The sequence below is a fragment of the Phyllostomus discolor genome, chromosome 9, assembly GCF_004126475.2.
Source record: "Phyllostomus discolor isolate MPI-MPIP mPhyDis1 chromosome 9, mPhyDis1.pri.v3, whole genome shotgun sequence".
Lineage (NCBI taxonomy): Eukaryota > Metazoa > Chordata > Mammalia > Chiroptera > Phyllostomidae > Phyllostomus > Phyllostomus discolor.
Genome location: NC_040911.2, coordinates 80728575 through 80750388, shown reverse-complemented (window position 1 = coordinate 80750388; position 21814 = coordinate 80728575). Strand labels below are relative to the sequence as shown.

General features: G+C 54.4%; 1 protein-coding gene across 4 annotated transcripts in view; it reads left to right on the top strand.

Moving 5' to 3' along the window:
• The window catches only part of SMOX (spermine oxidase), a 36022-nt gene that overhangs the window by 10645 nt on the left and 3563 nt on the right, over positions 1–21814 (top strand). For 3 of the 4 annotated variants that reach the window (XM_028524075.2, XM_028524076.1, XM_036009595.1), the window contains exons 2-5: positions 13673–13906; positions 16127–16353; positions 20581–20754; positions 20915–21674. In XM_028524075.2, coding sequence (XP_028379876.1) covers positions 13699–13906; positions 16127–16353; positions 20581–20754; positions 20915–21674 — 1369 coding nt within the window. In that variant the 5' untranslated portion in view covers positions 13673–13698. Of the gene's footprint in view, positions 1–13672; positions 13907–16126; positions 16354–17213; positions 17254–20580; positions 20755–20914; positions 21675–21814 lie in introns of those variants that run through there. The other variant, XM_036009596.1, reaches the window with a different exon arrangement.

Here is a 21814-nt window from a genome sequence, read left to right as displayed (position 1 = left end):
TAGCTGTTCCTTGAATTTTTCTTGTGTGTGTGCAGGCGGAGCAATTGGACCAGTGTCCCTGTCCCTGTTTCTGGAGGATGAGAATTAGAGCAGAGCTCTGTGGCCTGGCGTAACGTGGTGCCTGGTGAGCACTGAGCCAGCCCCCCTAGGGCAGGGAGACTCGAATGGCCTGAAGCCCACCCACTATCACCCCAGGCAGGAGGCAGGTGGCCTCCCCATGGCAGCCCTAAGTTTTGGCACCACAGCCAGGTTGAGCCGCCAGGCTTGGGGACGACTCCTGCCGGGCAGCCCCAAGGGCCTGGCACAATGCGTGCAGTGTCAGTCTGTGGGAGGGGGGCAGGAGAAGGGCCAGGCTGGGGCTGTCCTCAGGCCTGCTGCCCTGGAGGCTGGTGTGGGCCTGAGAGCCAAGCAGGCACTGGGCAGAAAGCGAGCTCAGTGTTGCTGAGCGCTGCTCTGCCCTCACTTCATCTGGGGGGCCTCCATCACACCTGTGACCCCCTCTGAGCCTGTTCTGCCACCCGTAACACGGGCCCCTGGGTGTTAGTAGTGTGCCCAGCTCGGGGCCTGGCCCATGACGGACTCAATGAGTAGGGGCTTGTTTGTGTAGTTCACCTGGTGGCTGGATTTGGGGGTGCATTTCTCTTTTTTCATTTTGGGATCATGCGTGTCACCTTCATCCTGTGATTGGCTGTGCTGGGTGGGGGCCATAGGAGAGGGAGCTTTGCAGGAAAAGAGTGCACACACAGTGAAGGGGGCCCCCCTCCCCACAAATGCCGCCTGGACCCCAAAAGCCTTAAACACTCAGCTCTGCCATCAGGGCTGCAGTGTCTCTGGAGGCGGAGAGCACGGGTTGCAGGCCGGCCAGAGTGGGGACCCTGTGGCTTTGGAGAGAGATGGGTTTGCCGGAGACCCCCCTTTTCAAGCCCCCTCCTCCTGGGGGCCGGCGCTGAAGCACAGTCAGGCTTTGTGCAGAGTCACGAGGGGCCGGCGAGGGGGAACTACGCCCTCCCGCCCGGGCTGGAGCTGGTTTCACAGGCCCCGGTTTTTGTCGGTGGTTTTGAAAGAGTCGGTGGAAAGCGCTGACTGGGCAGTCCTCCTTCGCCCCAGAACGGTGGGGCTGCGCTCCCGGCTGGGAAGGGGAGGAACCTGGCAGGGAAGCCACCTCTTCGTGTGCCAGCTCACACCTCCGGGGCCTCCAGTGCCCCAGGTGCAGAGTGGGTGGCTCAGTATGTGGGGGCACGAACCCAGGGGCTGGTCAGGGTGGCGCTGCAGGTGACGCCTGATGAGGCGGGGCTGGGAGAGGGGCCCGGGGCTGCGTGTGGGGAAGTGCTGGGCCCTGCAGCGGGAGGTCGAGGTGGCCTGGAGAAGGTCGGCAATGCTGGTGATGTTGGTGAGAGCCTCGAGGGGAGAACTGGCTTCTGGAATTGGACCCCCGGGGCTCTCCTCCCTGCTGTAGGTCTTGGACCAAGTTATTTGGCCTCAGTTTCTCATCTTTCTTGCCCCACAGGCTTCTTGTTGAGGGGAGAGGGGGTAACCAGTTGGCACAGAACGTGTCAAGGTTTGTCCCTGCAGAGTCAGGACTGGTCACCCAAGTCATCCTGACCCCACCCTTGCCCTCACCCCCACATCCTGTCATTCAGCAAGTTCCTGGGAAGTCACCATAGCACTTTTACTTTCTGATCCCCTCCTGCCTGTCACTTCTTTGTTCCCTTGTCCCCTCACCAGCGAGGCTCCCCTCACCTCCCCACGCAGAGCAGCTGTCTCTCCCTTTGCCCTGATTTTCCTGTCTTGTGGCACCTGTTACCCCAATCTGTTAGATCCTCGAAGGGGAGGCTCTGGCTGCTGCTGTGTCCTGAGCGCCTGGCACTAAGTAGTGCTCACTCAACTTTTTGTTCTTGTTTTATTGTGGCAAAATAAACATAACACACGATTTACCATTTAACCATTTTTAAACGTGCGGTAGCCCCCACTTATCCACAGGGGACATGTTCTAAGACCCCCAGTGTTTGCCTGAAACTGTGGATGGCACCAGACCCTGTATAGACTGTGTTTTTTGAACATATACATACCTATGATAAAGACTAAGTTGTAAATTAGACACAGTAAGATTAGTGACAATAACTTATAATAAAATAGGATAATTACAACAATGTACTGTAATAAAAGTTATATGAATGTGGTCTTTCTCCTGGTCAAATATCCTATTGTCCTGTATTCGGACGTGCTGGACAAAGGGGTGATTCACATCCCCGGCAGGATGGAATGGAATGGTGTGAGGTTTCCGCTACTCAGAGTGGCACACAATTTAAAACTTATGAATTGTTTATTTTGGGAATTTTTCGTTTAATATTTTTTGATCACAGTTGACCGTGGTAAAGGGGGACCCCCAGGATGTCCTGTGCCCACCCAGACTTCTCACCACGCTGCTCACTGGCCCTGCATGCCTGTACTGTCACTGAGTGACCGAGTGACCCTTCTGCCCACCTCCCCCCACTTCCTCTGGATGGTGGGGGCTGCAGGTGGGCTGATGAAGGGGGGCTGGGAGAGGGGCCGCCCTGCACACCCCACTGCCCATGGGGTCTTGTGCCATCTGGGGAGCTGGGGCTGCTCTGCCCTTTCTCCTGGGTGTCCCCGTGGGGGTAAGCTTACGTGTGTCTGATGGAAAGCTTGCCATGCTTGCACTGTGGCTTGGGCCAGGTGAGTGGCCACCTGAAAAAAGTGGGGCTGGGGTTTGCAGGGTGATTCCCGGAGGGAGGGAAAAGAAGCGTTGAGAATTTGCACACACAGTCTCCCCTGCCTGGAGCTCACTTCTAATGTCCCTCCTAGAAATCTCCTCTGAGCCCTCTCCCTGCCCCTGTTAGGTGCCCCTCCCACATTCTGCATTACAATCCTGATCAAATTCTTATCACTGCAGGTTGTACCTGGGAGTTAACTGGCTGTGTACCTGTTTGTTGAATCCACTGCCCGTGTTTTCCCCAGGGCTGTGCCTTAGGGGAGACAGAACATGTAAATCTTTCTGGAAATGTCTGAGCAGGAGCCTAGGGCCTCTTAGAGGGCAGAGCAGGTGTGGTGCTGATTCTCGCTTTTCAGATGAAGGAACACAGTCTTCCCCAAGATCACTCAGAGCTAGACCCCGTCCTGCACCCTGGGTCATCTTGAAGGGAGCAGTCCCCAAGGGCAGAGGTTGGCCCTGTCTAGCTTGAGGTACATTACCGACCTGGGGAGCTGGGCAGCTGCGAGGGAGTGGGGGTAGAGGGAGACCCCCAGCTTAAGCTGGGGAAGGGGAGTGGATCTTGTAGTTCTCTCTGCTTCCTCCTGTTCTGCGCAGGCAGACACGATGTCCCCGGGCTGGCCTGGAGTCTGCCTTTGGAGTCTGCTACAGAGGTGATTCTCCACCTTAGTTCTACATTAGCATCATGTAGGGCCCTTAGAAATATGTCCATGTGGGGACCCCAACCCCAATAGTCTGATTAGATGACCCAGTGTGGGGGCTGGGTATCAGTCTTTTATAACAATCCCCAGGTGAGTCTAATGCACTGGCTGGGAAGGGGTACCTAGCTCCTGGGCCTCGTATGTGGGGGGGCCTAGGCCAGGCTCTGTGCTCCCTCCACCCCAGCCCTGAATTTCACAGCAGAGGCAGCTGAGGCCCTGAGGGAATGGCGAGTTTGCCTAGGGTCCCCACCCTGAGGGGTTCCCTGGGAGAAAGAACTGATGACTCCGACAGTCCCCTCTTGCTGTGTAACAAGCCACCCCAAAACTTAGTAGTGTAAAACAGCAAGAAACATTATCCTCACACTTCCTGTGGGTCAGAAGCTTGGGAGCGGTTTTGTTGGGTGTTTCTGGCTCGAGGCCCCTGAGGAGGTGGCCGTCACCGTGTGCCCGGGCTGCAGTTGTCTGAAGGCTTGATTGGGGTGGGGGGTGTGCTTCCACAATGGTTCGTGCTCACGAGCTTGGCGGCACAGTCTGGCTCCGCTCCGTGACTCACGGGCCTCACCTCTCGGTAGGGTGTGTTAGTGGCCGTGGGACGCGATAACTGGCTTGTTGAGGAATCGGTCCACAAGAGCAAGGTGGAAGCCACCATGTGTTTTTATTTATATATTTAATTTATTTAATTCATTGGGGCGACGTTGGTAAATAAAATTATATAGGCTTCAGGCATATGATTCTATAATACATTATCTGTGTATGTAGTTAGTGTGTGTTCACCACCCAAAGTCAAGTCTCCTTCCATCACCGTTTATCCCCCTTCACCCTCTTCCACCTCCCCTACCCCCTCTCTGGTGATCACCATACTGTTGTCTGAGTCTGAATTTTTTCCTTAGTCCCATCACCTTTTCCACCCAGCCCCTCTTCCCTCTGACAGCTGCTAGTCTGTTCTCTGCATCTGTGAGTCTGCTTCTGTTTTGTGTGTCAGTTTATTTTGTTCATCAGATTCCACATGTAAGTTAAATCACATGGTACTTGCACAATGTGTTTATGACCTCGTTTCAGAAGCCGCGCCCTGCCACTTCTACAATGTCCCATTGGTTACACAGGTCAGTTTGGGAGGGCACTCGATTAGGGCACAGGTACTAGGAGCCAAGAGGCATAGAGGGCTGTCTTGGAGGCTGGTGACATGCCCACCCCGATTGCTCTGACAGATGCTCTGCCATTACGCTTGCAGCCTCACGGACCTTCCGGGGAGGGCCACGTGGCCCCAGGAAGTTGGGGCGGGGGGCTTCTCTTTCAGCCCTCTGTGCCTCCCCTGTCATCAGATCATAGCAGTGTCACTGTAGGGTGGGTGGTGGTCTCTGAGTCCTAGAGGTCATGGCATCGTCATGCAGTAGGGTCTATGACCTCTCTGTTGACTGGACTTCACCCTGTCCCCACCATACTCGGTGTCCTGGCCCAGCCCTCCCCATGGTCACCTGCCTGGTGTGTGGACCTGGGCCTGTAGGAATATAAATATAAGAACCATCTCTGTGTTGTGCCCGGCTGTGAGCTAAGCACTCTGCATTGCCACACTGAACCCTGGGAGGCAGGCACCCTTTTATCCCCACTCTGCTGATGAGGAGACTGAAGCTCAGGTCACTCACCTAATCAGTGGCAGAGACTCACATGGCTGGTATTCACCAAGGGACCTGGCCCTGGAGCCTGTATGGAAACCATGGCTTTATAAGGTGTCCCGACAGGGGGGACTATTTATCAAGTTTGCTATGTGTCATCAAGTGAAACATAGCAAAGTGTGTGTTTGTGATTATGTGTGTGTGTGTGTCTGAGGGTCCTCAAGGGCCTTGGTGACTTAAGGAGTTCAGAACATGGCTGGCGCTTTGGTTTTGAGGTGGGTTTTCTCTCTAGGTTCAGCCCTTTTAGGAGAACTTCCTCCCAGGGAGTGATGCCTGAGTACCACTGACCGTCCTCCTTCTCCTGCCCACGCCCCAGGCAGTTTCACAATAACGCCGTCAACTAGGACAGTGACCAACTTTGCGGTCTCTTACAGTTCTGTGGTTGCTGACTTCCTGGGGGTGGGGGGGTTGAGCTGAGGTGTCAGGTTCTGCTTGGAGGAAGGGAATGCAGGCTACGAGGTCTCACCCCAAGGGTTGCTAAAGGGAGCCACAGTGACTAAAGGGAGCCTTTAGGATTTTTTAGGGGGTATAGAAGGCTGGCCAATGAGGTCTGGGGTCAGTGCTGGCCTTGCTCAGGGTAGGAGTGATCATTCCCACTTTATAGATGGGGAAACCGAGGCTTAAACCAATGGACTTTCCAAAGGCTACCCTGGTTAGGAGCAGAAGTTATGGTCTGGGCAATTTCTTTTCCTCCAGGCCTGTCCAGGGTCGGCATGGTCATCTTCTAAGACCCTGACTTCTCTCTGGGCCGAGGGGGAACAGGGTTTCCCTGCCTCCGTTAAGACCTGGGGTCTGAGTGGACGAACGTGGACGAACGTGGGCCCTGCTGGCAGAGAGGTGACTGCCTCCTCTGCCAGACACGACGTCTGCAGGCAGACACACACGCGGGTGGGAAGAAGGGCCTGGGGTGTGAGGAGCTGGGGTGGGAGACGGAAGCTGAGCCAGGGGGCTGGCCCCGGTTTTGAAAGGTTCACAGACGTTCAGAAGCCATCGAGACCAGCACTTGATCTAATCTGTTGTCAGGGTGTGATCCACTCACGCGTTTTTGCTGAAGGTGGGATCTCTAGGATGGAGCTTGGGGTAAAGCTGTTTGGGGGTGGGCGTGGGGACAGAAATTCAGTCCTCGGCTCTGTCCTGGCCCATCTCCGCTTGCTTTTCTCTCCGGCTGCACAGTCATCAAGGCTGCCAGCTGAGCGTTATGCCCACCAGAGACACCCTGCCCTTTCTCGGGCTTCTTTCTGTGTTTGCTTCCCCTCTGTCCACAGCTAGGCTTCTAGCCAGAGGAGGGTGGTCTTCAGGGTCTGTCCCTGCAGGTAACTATAAGCTGAGGTCCCTTGGACAGTCCATCTGAGTCTCTGGCCTTGCAGAACATCCTGGGAAACGCAGGCTGGTCCTGAGGGTTCACCTCTCCGAGGATGACGGTCCCCTGCCACCAGTGCTTGTGCAGGCCGTGATGTTGGGTCTGTCCCCCGCCTCCCCTGAACACCCTGTCTAGGGCTGCCTCTCTCCATGTAGTGTAGGCTCCCCGCTTCTGAAAAGACTTACAAAGGCTTTTAAAGATGTGTTTTAGGGACTTTACACATCTGGTTGTGGGGAAGAGATGTGGCCAACAAAGACACTGCTTGGAAAGAAGTTTAAATGCCAGGAAGGATGAGGGGCGCCCCCGGAGCCCTTCTCACCTCAGCCTGTGAGGGAGGGCTGCTCAAAGGAGGCCTCTGTGGGATGAGGCACCCATGCTTTCTCCCTTGTATGAGCTTGGGCTTGGCCAATGGCCCCCATCTCTGAGACCTGGCCGGACCCCCAAAACTGGGTAGGTGAGACAGGGTTGGGGGTGGAGACAGGGTTGGGGGAGGAGACAAGGTTGGGGGGTGGGGACAGGGCTGGGGGAGGGGACAGGGTTGAGGGTGGAGACAGGGTTGGGGGGAGGGGACAGGGTTGGGGGTGGGGGCAGGGTTGGGGGTGGGGGCAGTGTGGAGCCTGATTGATGTCAGACTCAAGGTCCAGTCCGGTGTTAGGGTTGGGGCCCAGGCCCAGGCCAGGGTCTGCGCTCATGTGAAGGCTGGGGTTTCTCGACTGCGATGAAGCTCTGGGCCCTAGGAGAGGTGCTCCCACGTCCATACGCGTCTCTTTGGGACCCTCCTCCCTCTCCTTCCCTCTCTGAGGTGGCCCTTGCAGTCCTGCCAGGTGGCTGTACCTGAGCCCATTTTACAGATGGGAAAGCTTGAAGTCTAAAGGAGGCAGTCAAGCATCTGATGGGACTTAGACATGTGTGTCTAGGGGTACAGATGTGCTGTGTCCATGGGGTGAGTCCAGATGTGTTGGCCATGTGGGGCCCAGAGAAGTGGTCACCTGGCAAGGGAGAGACTGAGCTGGGACCTGGGTCTCTGGGCTCCCAGGCCAGTGTTTTCTCCCTTGCCTTGTGTCTCCTGGGCTCACAAGTTGCCCCTGTCCTGTATCTGACCCTCCCCCGCCCTGCCATCAGTCACTGGCCAGGCCTGGCCCAGCTATCCTGCCTCTTTCACTTCCTGGCTGGCAAGCCTGGGTAAGGAGGACTGGGGAGGGTCTGGCTGGGAGGAGTTCAGGCCCAGCCCCTTCCCAGGGTTGAGGGGTGGGAGGAGCCCTGCAGGCAGACACAGAGCCCCTTTGTCTGGGCCACTGTGCAAAGCAGCTGGTCTGGGATTTCTGGGTGTTTTTTTATCTGAAGAATAATTGCATTGTCTGGGGGGCCCCTAGAGAATCCAAATCCCTCCCCAGACCTGCCAGGCAGCCCAAAGAGATTTCCCTTGAAAGACCCCCACCCCTCCCCTCCTGTTGGAAGCCTGAGGCAGAGGGGTCCCTCCAGGGAAACTGAGGTAGGGCTGCTGCCCTTAAGCACTAGGAGTATGGGTTGGGAGGAGAGACTTGGAATTCCCCAAGGTTGGTTGGGAGGGGTGCAGGTGCCTCGCCGGCACCCCCCCCTCCCCGAAGGCTCACACCAGCAGTCCTGGGGCTTAGAGGAGGGGAGGAGCCTGCTGGCTGGAAGGGGTGGGCTTGTTTTGGAGGGCTTCAGCTGGTGGAGGCTGGACCCTGAAGGGTGAGTCAGGTGGGCCAGCTGCCTTGGCATGCCCTTCTCCTTTGGGGCTTTCACTTGGGTGACCTTGAGAAAAGGCCAGGAAGAAGACACGTTTGGGAGTAGCCTGTGTTCAGAGGGAAGCCAAGGAAGTGTAGATGTCTTTTGTTTCTTCTGAGGCATGAATTTGGAAGGGCACCTGGGGAACTGGCCCTTTGTTGTAGTGGCCACTGTTGGGGGAGGGGTAAGTGGACTCCAACACTGAGGAGGAAGGGGCACCCTGTTCTGAGCTGGACCACTGACCCTCTATGCAGTTGACTCCTAGGCTTGGGGAGGGGCCATCAGGCTAGCCTGGGACCGTGGCCCTGCTTGGTGATCGTGGGCCTGTAGCCTCCCTCTGGAATAATAGGCAGCAGGATTTCCGGGGGGTGAGATGCTCATGCTTTGAGAATAGGCAGGGGCCAGGTGGTTGCAGAGCAGAATCGGTACAACAAGCTCACCTTTGCAGGGTGTCTGCTGCTGTAGGAAACATCAGTGGACTAGGCCTTGCTGGTGTACTATCGGGGTAACAGACAACCATGCCGCCACACAGCCTCACATCCACAGCAGCCTGCACAGAGGTGAGCACGTAAGAGATCCGGGAGGCAGCTTCACTGATGTGTGCGGCAGGGGTGTTTCCCACGGGCCTTCAGCTGGGCCGCACTGGGGATGCTCGGGGCCTAGGTGAAGCTGGGCTGTGTGTGTGTGATCGAGGGGTGAGAGCGAAAACTGAAGCCAGAAAGGTCAACTGGGACCAGAGGGTCAAGGGCTAAGTCCTTCCTCATGCCTGGTACATTGTAGGTGCTCAGCGAAAGGCTAGAATTTATTCCTGGTCAACGAGAGGCCTGGACGTGCTTGTCTTTGAGGGGATGGCTGAGCAATTCTGCAGGAGCGCGGTTCAGGCGGAGGGGGCAGGCCACCGCCCGGGGAAGTTGAAGGCAGAGGTAATAGTTTTTTGGGCTGTGGGGTTGATGTGGCTTCACCCGGACGGATAAGGGTGGGTCTTCTATGAAGGATGCCTTCAGTTTCGAACCTGGGAGTGCTTGGCCCTCCAGTGCTTTTAACCGCCATGGTGAAAGGGTCAGGAGGTGTGTGGTGCCCCCAGCTCAGTTCTGGGCATTTCCAAGAGGGGGGATGGGCAGGGTCGGATGCGGGAGCCCAGGACTAAAACATGTCTCTAGTAATTGACAATTAGGAGGCAGCTCTTGGAGGGTAAATCTCAGGGTAACAAATGCAACTGGTGAGGGAACTGAGAGAGGGGGTGGAGGGGGAGCGGGCACATGCTTGGCTGCTGGAGCCTGTTCCCACTGGGTGGCCTCCGAGTCTTCATCCATCCTTGTTCTGTGACCCTGCCATGGGGCAGGGTTTTTCATCCCTGTTTCTTTTCTCCTCCCCTTGTTGCCCTCTTTCCTGCTGGGCTCCTCGGGCAGGTCCGTTGGGGCAGTGTTGGCTCTGGGCAGCCAGGGGAGTGGTGGCCCGAAGGGCAGAATGGGAAGAAGGATGGGGGGGCGGGGGGGGGCATCTTGAATGGTGGTGAGACGTTCCTGCAGAGTCTGGCCTGATTTCTTCAAGCCGACCAGGCTTGGCCTGCTTGGGGACATGGGGTCCCCAGGCTCCCACCCCCACTTTGCCATAGAAGCAGGAACAAGAAGGCCAGCGCCGTTGCCCTGTGCCTCCCGCCTCTCCCCTCCCCACCACTCCTCCTCCTCCTCCTCCTCCTCCCTGCCTGGCTGAGCCAGCACTTTTTTCTTCTCTCCTTTATCTGCTGGAAAAGTACAGGGTGTCCTGTTTCTCCTGCGCATACAGATCAAGGAGCGGATGCTATTTATTTATTTATTTATTTATTTATGCCTCCAAGTCTACAGAAGGGCAGGCAGGCACTGAGGGGCACTAAGTGATTCTTCCTCCTCAGCAAGGCATTTTCTCATAAAGCTAAAACATAATTTGAAAGGGAAAGATGATACAAACCAGTGGCAAGCAGGTTGCTCCCCCCTCCCCCAGCCAGACAACAGAGCAGCCGAAGGCCCAGTTCAGCAGTCAGCTGAGGGGCCCGCACACAGTAGGTGTCCCCTGCGCCTGGTTTTCTCTCGCCCTTTCAGTTCAGACCCTGGGGCGTGTTGGCACCAAAGGCCGATATGGGGAACGGGCCACCGAGTCCTTATCTCTCTGCCCTCTGTGGGCTGTGTGAGGGGCCTCTCTGGCTTCTTGGGGGGCCCAGGGGTTGACGGGCCATCTGGAGCTAGCTGTGAGTGTCAGGGGACCTCTGTGGCCCCACTTCCCTGTCCCGCGGTGGCACCCCACGTGTCATGCCTGCCTGAGTTCAAGGTCTCTCTGGTCCTGGGAACTCAGGATTCTTTCTGTGTTCATTTTAAACATTTATTTATTGGTGTATTTGTTACCCTCACTAGAGGATACCAGAGGATATTTTTTATTGTTTTTCGAGGGGGCGGGGGAGAGAGAGAAAGAAACATTGGTGTAACAGAGAAACATCGGAAACATCGACCGGCTGCTTCTGGTAGTCTCCCCTCGTGGGAACTGAACCCACAATCTGGGTATGAGCTGTGACTGAGTATTGAACCCTCAGTCTTTTGGTATACTGGACGTTCCAAACAACTGAGCCACACCCACCAGGGCTCTTTCTGTGTTCATTTTAAAGGCAAGCTGCCTGCCTGCACTTCCCACAGTCCATTCCTGAACTGGGTCCCAAAGACAGCCTGCTCGTAATTTAGCTACAGAACTTTACAAATGATTTCCACGAGTGAGTAGATCATGAGCATGATGACAGGGCTGTGACATCCACTAGGGCCTTATTTGGTGGTCACAACAATGTAGTGAGTGAGGTCAGCTGGCCACTGCGGAGAGAAGGAAGTTCAGGGAGCCGGCTGGGAAGGTGCTGCTGCCCCAGGCCTTTCCCGAGACCTGCTGCCCAAGGTAGCAGCTCATTCAGACCTGGGTGTTTAGGTGTAGTGCCCCGGGAGCCTGGGGGGTTCTGTGATGGGACTTCAGTGGGGGTAGGTCCCCCAGTTTCATCCCAGCCACACTCCGGGCCCCATAGGAGCTTTTTGAGAAGAGGTTCCACCAATAACGTTTGAGAAGCACTGCATTGGTCCCACCCCTTTATTGTATAAAAGAGATTTTTTGGGGGTGTGGCCTAGGGCTGGGTTAGGAATGGAGGCCCAGAAACAAGCATGTAGGCAGAACCCCTCCACCCCTGGGGACCTGGGTGTGGGAGCAGGGAGGCCAGCAGAGCTACATCCTATTGTGTCGTCGCTTGGTGCCCAGCAGTGGTGGCGTCACCAGCAGCTCCTGGCACCCCCACTCCGTGTGTTTACTGACCTGCTGGCTGCCCTGGCAGGGGGTGCAGGCAGCCACACCCTCACTTCTAGATCTACTTCCCTTTGGAGAGAGAACCTGGGGGAGGAAAAGGGGAGGGCAGGAATGGACTGGAGCCAGCCTTGACCCCCTTGTGGCGTGGATGGAACATCAGGAGGGGCTGGCGGGTGCAGGGGGTGGTGGAGGGACAGAAGGACTGAAGGAGGAGGGAGGGGGTGTGGGAAGGCCGAGATACCAGCTGTCCTGGAGGGGGCAGGGCACCGGTCAGAGTTGCCCAGCCCCTCCTTGGAGCTCTGGGCCTTGGGCACCACCTTCTGGCCTTCTGGGAGATCATTTCTGCGGCGAGTTGCCCTGGGCCTGGGGGCTTTGGAGGGCATTTGGGGTCAGCTCCTCCCCCGATGTGGTGTGGGCAGGTTGAGTGGATCGGGGGAGGCATGAGGAGCAGCTTCTCAGCCTGAGTGTTTTGGGAAAAAGACCCCTTTACCAGACCTGGAAATGTGTGGAGAAGGAAGTCAGTGTGCCAGCTTTTATTTTTTTTACAGGGAGCCAGGAATGGGTATCTGAGTGGTCACTGGGCATACACCTGCAGGCAGGGAATGGCACCCACGCTAAAAGTCCAGCTCTGTGGGTCTTCATGCATACATTGTAACCGCCACCCAGACCGAGGTGTATATTGCTCCACCCCAGAAAGCCCCCTCCTCATCCTTCGCAGGCTCCCTCCCACCATCTCTCTTCTGTCATCACGGATTGATTTGACCTCTTCGCCAACTTTAAGTGAATGGAGTCATAGAGTATGAGCTCTTTTATCTCTGCCTTCTTTTGCCCAGTGTAATGTTGAGATTATTGCTGAGAACATTCCCTTGCGTGGATTGTGATACATAGCACAATAAATTTATCCATTGTCCTGTGGATGAACCTTTAAGTTGTTTCTAGGCTGTGGCTGTTATGAATAAACCTGCTATGAACATTCTTGAGCATGGCTAGTTGGCGGAATATGCTATATGAGGTACAGATGACAGCTTTTTAGATCCCCCCCATCTGCCACCCAGCAGCCACCTCCCACCCGTATTTGCTCCCTGTTGTTAGGTCCTGGATGCTGTTAGAATCTGCAGCTTCTGCCACTGAAACCTCAGCAAAGGCAACTGGAATCTAAGTTGCTTGGGTCAGGAAAGGAACAGGGACAGAATCGGAGCTGAGTGGCCTCCGGGGGTAACCCATGGACACCTTCAGATTTTTGTGGTCACTCTGGGAGTAGGAGGGTGGCCTCTCCCAGCCCTTGGGCCAGATGCAGGGACCCCCTTGGCCTCCTAGCTATCAGCTCCCTAGCCTGGCGTCTCTGAGCAAGCTGGCTTAGTGTAACTGTCAATTTGATGTCTGGCCTCTGGTGCCGCGGGTCCTCACGGTCCACTGTTTCCTGGGCTCCTTGCTGCTTTGTGGTGGCTGAGGGGCTGGATGGCTGGGGAAAACAACCAGAGGTCTACCCGGAATAGCAGAGGCTCATCCAATACTGGCCTTGTGGCATTTCTGGGGGGAGGGCAGTACTGTGTCCTTCCCACCAAATTGCCACCTCATTGAGGCTGCGAAAGACCAATAGAAAGCCAGAGGAGAGGAGAAGGGGCAAGGAAGAGAGAGTGCTAGGGAAGAGCTAGGCAAGGGAGGGAGAGCAGAGGGTCCAGTGCTGTGTGTGTAAGTATCTGGGGTTGGCGTGAGCATCCTTGGGTTGGCGTGAACTGAACCATCGCAGCTGTGCTGGGCCCAGCTGGTCCAGGGTCGGTAGTGCTGGAGTCTCTTGACTTTGGACTTCTTGGCCACCCTCTTCCTGGCTGGCTTTTGTCTCTCAGCCTTGGGGAAGGAGTAGTGCCTAACAGGTTTTGGTTGGGATTGATGGCTTTCAGGGGCTCAAAGGGGGTCCCTAGCTCTCCAGCTTGCTGGTGGGGGCCCATAATGCATCCCTTCCTTCCGTTCTCCTTCCCTGTGTCTCTTCTCCCCTCCCACATTTTTTGGAGATGGCTCTTATTTCCCGGGCCTTCAGGAGGACAGGGAGGGCCCAAGGTCTCCCCTTGAGGGCAGAGCCCCTGAGTGCCCTTTGGGGCAGGTGGGAAGTGAAGGCATCGTGGGGGAGCCGTGACATCCCTGCTCCCTGCAGGTTTCTAGGAGGCGAGTGCGGACGGTATGCAAAGTTGTGAATCCAGTGGTGACAGTGCGGATGACCCTCTCAGTCGTGGCCTTCGGAGAAGGGGACAGCCTCGTGTGGTGGTGATCGGTGCCGGCTTGGCTGGCCTGGCTGCAGCCAAAGCGCTTCTGGAGCAGGGCTTCACGGATGTCACTGTGCTTGAGGCTTCTAGCCGCATCGGGGGCCGCGTGGAGAGCGTGAAACTCGGTGAGTACCACCTCTTGTCCCCCAGTGCCTTGACCCTGCGTGAAACCTCATTTTTTAGCTGCTTCTCTCAGGTAAGTGTTCCATTGTGCATGTTGCCTGGATGTTTTCCATAAGCTTCCTCTGCCCCTCGCAGGAGCCCTCTGAGGTAGGCAGGGTAAGGTTTTGGCCTCCAGTTTTGGAACACGACCTGGGATTCACAATGTTTAGAAGGGAGGGGATAGCCAGAATCAAACTCTTCGTTGTGGACGGACCAGTTTCTATTTCACAAGAAGGAATTCTGTGAGCTTCTATTAGTCATTAACTTTGGGGGTGTGAATTAATGTATTATGACTGAGAGTTAACTGGGACAATAGAAGCTTGGGGCAGTGAAGGTGGAAGGGGATTTGAAGCCTCCTTGTGGGTGATGGACAGGTCTTAGGATTGCCTGGGAAGAGTGTCTGTCCAGGTTGCAGAGTAATGAGGACTCTGGAGAGAGGAGCCAGGTGAAGAGACTTACCCTAGGTGTGAGCGCGTTATGCCAGGGTCCTAGAGGATGGGGAATTCCTTGGAATGCAGCTGGAGGCCAGGGCTTCCCAGCCAGGGGCTCTAACCATTGAGAGGTTGAGCAGGTAGGAACCATGCACTCTGGGCTCCATCGACTGTAGGATTTGTGTCTGTTTCCTCATGGGCAGCAAGGCCAAGCAGATTCTGTGTGCCCATTTCTGATGAATGGGGCAAAAGAAACAGGTGGTCAGACTCAGACTAAGCAAGGTCAAAGACACATGGGGCCCTTCTCTCTTCTTTCAGAGACTTTGATCATGCTAGGAGTCTTCCCCTATAGAATTTACTGGATGGCGTGTGTGAAGTTGCACCCGTCTTCACCTGGCACACAGGACACACAGGAGAGTGTGTCAGCAGTAAGGATGGAGGCACCATCCAAGGCATTTATAAACCTAGAGAAAGCCATCAGGAAAGCATGGGATTCTTTGCTTTATACCTGATTGGCTGGCCTGGGGTCTTAGAGAAGCGGCTGCTGCCTTTGTGGTTTTTGAGTCTTGACAAGACATTTAGAGTCTCACGTAGAAGCAGAACATGCGAGGACAAATAGCCCAGTTTCAGTGGTAGCTGACTGTGAGACATGCTGTGCAGTGAAATGAGGGTAGGGGCAGCCAGGGGGAAGAGATGGGGCTTCAGGAGGTTGTGAGGATGTGCAATCCAGAAGGAAGATGGACCCAGGGGAGGGAGGTGAGTGGGTCTCAAGTCGTGGTGGGAGCTGGGTAGTAGTGAGAAGGCTGAGGCAGTACTTGTACAACGATGTATGTGAGGAACACCAAGGCGGACCTGCCAGGAGAGGGGAGAACATGTGTAGGCAAGGCCATACATGCGTGTGATGTCTATGAGACACCTGGGGCTTAAAGCCCAGGCTGTAGTTGGACTTGTTGCAGTGTGAGATGGTAGCTGTGAATCTCAGTAGTAAGAGCAGGGGTCAAGAGTGAGAGGCCCCAAGGACACTGGGGGGTGTAGACCTGGAGATAGTAACTAGTACCCTTTGCATGCAGGGATATAGCAAGGATGACACAGGCAGAGAAGCATGTGAGAGAGGGCAGGAAGTATCCTCAGGTTGGGGCCTGTTCTGGGTTGCCCTGCCTCCTGGCAGAGCCTGGGAATAGGGGTAGGACACAGACCTTGCAGGGCTTCCCTTGTTCCTGCTTTGCTGAGTGGTCAGACCCAGGAAGGATACCACATGCCTGGACATCACTTCCCAGTGGCTGTGTGACTTGGAGCTCCCTACTGTGCCCTGGGGCTTACTAGGGTCTCCAGGATGCTGGCCCTCTTCTGCTCCTGTTGGGAGCACAAACCAGGCAAGATTCTTTGGGGAGCCCCAAGCTGGAGGCTCTAAAGAAGGATTAGTAATAAATGCTCCCAGTGCCCATGAGGAACCCACTGGAGATGGCATTGGGTTCTTAGCTTCTGGAGCCCTCTGGTTTGCCCACTTCTAATTATTCTGGTGTGGTGACTCTGGGGCAAATCACTGAGTCATTCAGGGTGGCAGTTATCTCAGCTGTAAAGTGTAATTAATTCACTGAAAACCTTGGTGGTTGCTAGAGGGTAACCCTAATACCTGTTTTGCTCTGTTGTGGGGGTGGAATGATCCTTCTAGAGGAAGGAGGGTGAGGCAGTGTTCTAGCCTTCTCTGAAGAAGTTTACACACCTCTAAGAGCCTATTGCTGTCATCATCAGGACACACCACCTTTGAGCTGGGAGCCACCTGGATCCATGGCTCCCAGGGGAATCCCATCTATCATCTAGCAGAAGCCAACGGCCTTCTGGAAGAGACAACTGATGGGGAGCGCAGCGTGGGCCGCATCAGCCTCTACTCCAAGAATGGCGTGGCTTGCTACCTTACCAACCGTGGCCGCAGGATCCCCAAGGACGTGGTTGAGGAATTCAGCGATTTATACAACGAGGTGAGATGTTAGCAGGGCAGCTAGGCATAGAGTATCGGGGCAGGGAGCACCGTGGCAGTGTGGAGGGAGTCAAGTGACCTGCTGGGGCCTTCTAAGGTCCTGGTCATGTCCTTGCACACTCCCTGGATCCTGCATTTGGAACATGGGGACAATTTGTGGATAGAATGATGATGAGTGGAGAACTATTAGATAAGAGATTATTGGTACATAGGATTAAATATTTCTGCAGAAAGGCTGTAAACATCTTTTATTAGATTTATTACTAGATACTTAGGTAGTGATTGTTGTTTTTGCTTTTGGATACTTTTATAAATGCTAATTTAAAAAAAAGTTTATTTTCCAGTTGTTCCTGGTATATAGAACTGTAACTGATTTTTTATAATACTGATTTTAGCTACCTTGGTAAATTATTATTTTAATTCTAATACTGTATCTATTAATATGTTAATTTATATTCTAATTATGTTTTGGCATTTTATGTCTATAATTCTATTCAAAAAATGAGAATTCTGTTTTTTTCCTTTCTGATCCTCAGACCAGCATTGTCTAATAGAACGTCCCACTGTAACGGAGATGTCTTATACCTGTACTACCCAGTATTGTAGTCACTAGCCACTCATGGCTCTTGAGCTCTTGAAATGTGTAGCTAGTAAACTGAGTAAGTAAATATTTAATTTAACTTAATTTAATTTAATTTTAAGTTGCTACAGGTGTCTAGTGGCTACGGTATTGGACAGCACAGCCTAAGACTATTTATTTTTCTTGCCTTATTGCATTGGCCAGTATTGACGATGCAATGTTGGATAGAAGTGGCATATATCCTTGTCTTATTCAGGTTTTTAAAATGTTAATATTTTTAGTATCTTTCAGTGGTGCTGTGAACTGCACTGGACAAGCAAGGTAACATGTAGGCTCTGCCCTCTGATACCTTGTCATTTATACCATAAAAATCCTTTGTTCCAGGTCCGTAAATTGGCCAAAAAACACCAATTTTACATTTTCTATGTCTCTTGGGCATGGGAATGGAGAAATGACCCTTGTTTTGGGGTAATCCCTGCTCGCTGAGACTGGCTTAATATGTGTGAACTCACCAGGTATGTTGTGTACAATCCCTTGGTATTGTGTGTTTTCACACATGTGCAAAGATACTGAATTATTTATTTTTATTTTTTTTGAAGATTTTATTTATTTATTTTTAGAAAGAGGAGAAGGGGAGGGAGAAAGAGAGGGAGAGAAACATCAATGTGTGGTTGCCTCTCGAATGCCCCCTCCTGGGGATCTGTCCTGCAATCCAGGTATGTGTCCTGACTGGGAATTGAACCGGCAACCCTTTGGTCCTCAGGCCGACACTAAGTCCATTGAGCCACCCCAGCCAGTGTGAGACTAAATTATTAATGAGTAGATAAGAACCAATATTCTTCAATATGCAACTTCCTGGTCTACTGGGAGTCAGTGATGCTTTGATTCTCAGGTTGTGAGTGTTTCGAGCATGAATGCCTCTTGAGAATTACCTTCAGGGTCCACAACTTACTTATTCTTTTAAATGTTCTTAAAAGTAGGTTGTCATGAACTTCTGCTTGTGGTTTTGATTTTTGAAATCCAAGAGTGTGAGTTGTAGAAAGTACGATGGATAAGGTGGGTTATCAACCTGGGTGGTGATGCTTTGGGTCTGAGGGCAAAGGTGTTAATGATGAGATCCAGAGACACAGTTCCCTGTGTGGCCGTTAACCCGTACTGGAGGCCATTCTAGAGAAGTGGGCTCTGAGCATGTGAAGCCCTGCCTGAGGGTGGTTTCATAACAGATATGCAGTCTCCCTCCAAAGGTGGTGACTTTGAAGGGCTTCTCATTTGAATGCATTATATTTGTTAACAAATAAATGAGTTGCAATAGTATCATGGAGTTTACTCTCTGGAGTGAGGCTACCTTGACTCAAATACCAGCCTCTACCATTTATTAGCTGTATAATCTCGATTAAGTTATTTAGCCTCTCTGAACCTTACTTTCCTCATCTGTAAAATGGACTTAGCTATACCCACTACAGTGTCATGAGGATTAAATGAGTTTCTGATGAATCATGCTTAATGAGAATTGAGGTGAGTATTAGCTGTTATAGGCTTGCCCCATTTCCTTAGGGTCACATTGGGAAGATGTCACTTAACCCGGGTCAGGAGACGATACCCATATGAAAAACCTGTGTTCAGTTATGTCTGTCGTGGTTGGTGACTGACACGGAGAGTCATGTAGGTGCACTAAATTTGTTACTCAGTTTGTTATTTCTCAGCCGGGCATTTTGGCCTCTAGTCAACATAAGCATCTGTGACTGAAGGGAGGAAAAATAAACAATTGAACTCATTTACTTCTTTATATTTTATACTTCAGAGGCATGTTTAATTCATTTTTCTGCCTCGTGTGGTGGCCTTTCCCTCGAGTGGAATGGTTGGGGGTGGTCAGTGCCACCTTCCTTCCTTCACTCTGCAGCCTGAGTGCCCGTGCCAGGACTGGGTTAAAGGGCAGAAGTCATTCCCACGAATGAGTGCTTTAGGAAGGGAAACACACTGGTAATCGGCACTAGCCACCAGTGTTTGGCCAAGGAGCCTGCATTTGCCAGTGTTCAGGGAGGGAGAGTGGGCATGTGGTCATGCTCACAACCCTTCAGGGATGCCAGAGTGCTGGACCAGACCCTTGGTCCTTCCTGCCCCAGCCCCTGCCTGCCTTTCCAAAGTCATCTCTTGCAACTTTCTCTTTCCTTGCTGCTCACGTCAGCAGCACTGAACCACTTTGAACACAGTGCATCTTACATTCTCTCTCCCCCCTTCTCCCTCCCTTTCGTTGTTGAGTATGCTGCTCCTTGTGCCTGAAACACTCTTCCTCTCCTCCCACTGCCAACCTGGCTGTCTCCTGACTGTCCAAGGCTGCCGGGGCTGATCTCACAACCCCCAGGTGCTTTCCTGCCGTGGCATGTTTTATGGTGTCTCCCCAGCTGGAGTGAGGGCAGACGTTCAGGACTAAGTCTGTCTGGTTCACTTTTACAACCTGTGTCTGGCAAAGAGCCCGGTAGACATTTGTTGATGAGTGTTGGGGCCTGGATGTTGCCTTTGGGGAATCCCATGTCTGACCCAGGGCTGGCTTCCTTTCCTCAGGAAGACCTGCCCAGTGTTCGGTGGGGGTGATGTACCAGGTAGGCAGGAAAGGCAGTGGGACCTACCCAAGGGGTGGTTCATTTCTCTCTACTGATGAGATGTGGGCTGAAGTTCTTCCCAAGATATGCCTGTGGAATGCACTTCCGTTCTTTGGCACACTGGGGCGTCCCTGCCCTCCATGTGCCTGCCCCTGCACAGCCCTCTTTTTCACCTGAATCTGAGTCCCCAGTAAAGGGAGCAGCCTGTGTGGATGTGAACAGGGCCAGGCAGCATCTGCTGGGCGTCAGACTTCAGAGCCCCTGCCGCTCCCCCTCCCTCAAGACACTGGTCAGGCCCTGGTCACTGTGGCTCCATTGGTTGGAGTGTTGTCCCGTAGACTCAAAGGTTGCAGGTTCAATTTCCGGTCCGAGCACATACCCAGGTTGCAGGTTCAGTCAGTGGTTGGGGTGCGTATGAGAGGCAACTGATCAGTGTTCTTTCACCTCAGTGTTTCTCTCTCTCTGTCTCCCTCCTCCCCTTCTGTCTCCCGTAAAGCAGTGAAAAAATGTCCTCGGGTAAGGGTTTAAAAAAAAAACAACCCTAACATACTGGCCAGGTCACCATTCCAGACTGCCCTCTTGGGCGAGAGTGAAGCAGACGTGCCTGGGCAGAGGTGGCGGGGACGGGGTTTGTGCATTCGGTTCTTGGAAAAGGGAAACGTGTGCAGACCTGGGCGCTAAAGCGGCCGTCCGCTTGGCCATGTAGAGCCCACGAGGGGTGGATCCTTTCCCACAAACTGTACAGGCACCAAATACTTCACTTTTCTAATCATGGGCTCAGCCACACGGCCTCCAGGGCCCATCCCACCTCCCTCACAGCCCAGGCGGCCTTGGAGGCTGGCGCCTGGAGGAGGCTGGTTGCCCTGGGGAGCTTGCCACCCTCCAACCATGACCCTGTTGAGTCCCACTGTGGCGTTGAGCACCACGGGAAGAGGGGTCGCTGGCTTGGTGTATCTGGGGACACCTGGGGAATATCGGGGCCCCTTGGGTCTGAGGTGGAGGTGAGATGAGGGCATATGTTTTCAGTCTCCCCGGGTCTCTCTGGCAGGTCTATAACTTGACCCAGGAGTTCTTCCGGCATGGTAAACCAGTCAACGCTGAGAGTCAGAACAGCGTGGGGGTGTTCACCCGGGAGGAGGTGCGCAACCGCATCAGGGATGACCCTGACGACCCGGAGGACACCAAGCGCCTAAAGCTCGCCATGATCCAGCAGTACCTGAAGGTATCTTTCTGTGTGGGGGAGCTTATTTGAGTATAGGTGCCAGAGTGAGGAAGACATTCTAGGGAATGTGGGTCCGAGGAGGGCACGCTGTTCTGAAGTCCGACTCGGACTCCTGGCCAGCCCTGGGAGTCACCTGGCTTCTCTCTGGCTCTTTCCGCAGGTGGAGAGCTGTGAGAGTAGTTCGCACAGCATGGACGAGGTGTCCCTGAGCGCCTTTGGGGAGTGGACGGAGATCCCCGGTGCTCACCACATCATCCCCTCAGGCTTCATGCGTGTTGTGGAGCTGCTGGCCGAGGGCATCCCGGCCCACGTCATCCAGCTGGGGAAACCTGTCCGCTGTGTGCACTGGGACCAGGCCTCGGGCCGTCCCCGGGGTCCTGAGATCGAGCCCCGGGGCAGGGGTGACCACAACCACAACGCGGGGGAGGGTGGCCAAGGCGGAGGGGAGCCCCTGGGAGACGGGCGGGATGAAGACGAGCAGTGGCCGGTGCTGGTGGAGTGCGAGGACTGCGAGGTGATCCCGGCGGACCACGTGATCGTGACCGTGTCTCTGGGCGTGCTCAAGAAGCAGCACGCCAGCTTCTTCCGGCCGGGCCTGCCCGCCGAGAAGGTGGCTGCCATCCACCGTCTGGGCATCGGCACCACCGACAAGATCTTTCTGGAATTCGAGGAGCCCTTCTGGGGCCCCGAGTGCAATAGCCTGCAGTTTGTGTGGGAGGATGAGGCGGAGAGCCGCCCCCTCACCTACCCTCCCGAGCTGTGGTACCGCAAGATCTGCGGCTTTGACGTCCTCTACCCGCCCGAGCGCTACGGCCACGTGCTCAGTGGCTGGATCTGCGGGGAGGAGGCCCTCGTCATGGAGAAGTGCGATGACGAGGCGGTGGCCGAGATCTGCACGGAGATGCTGCGGCAGTTCACAGGTGCGGGCCTGCGCCGCCGCTGCCCGTTCCCACCCGCGTCTCTGCAGCCACCCGCCATCCCCTGCCAGAGCCTCCGAATCCCGTGAACCCTGGGGTAGCTCTCCTCTGCACGGATTGTGAAACTGGGGTGGCGCCGCCGC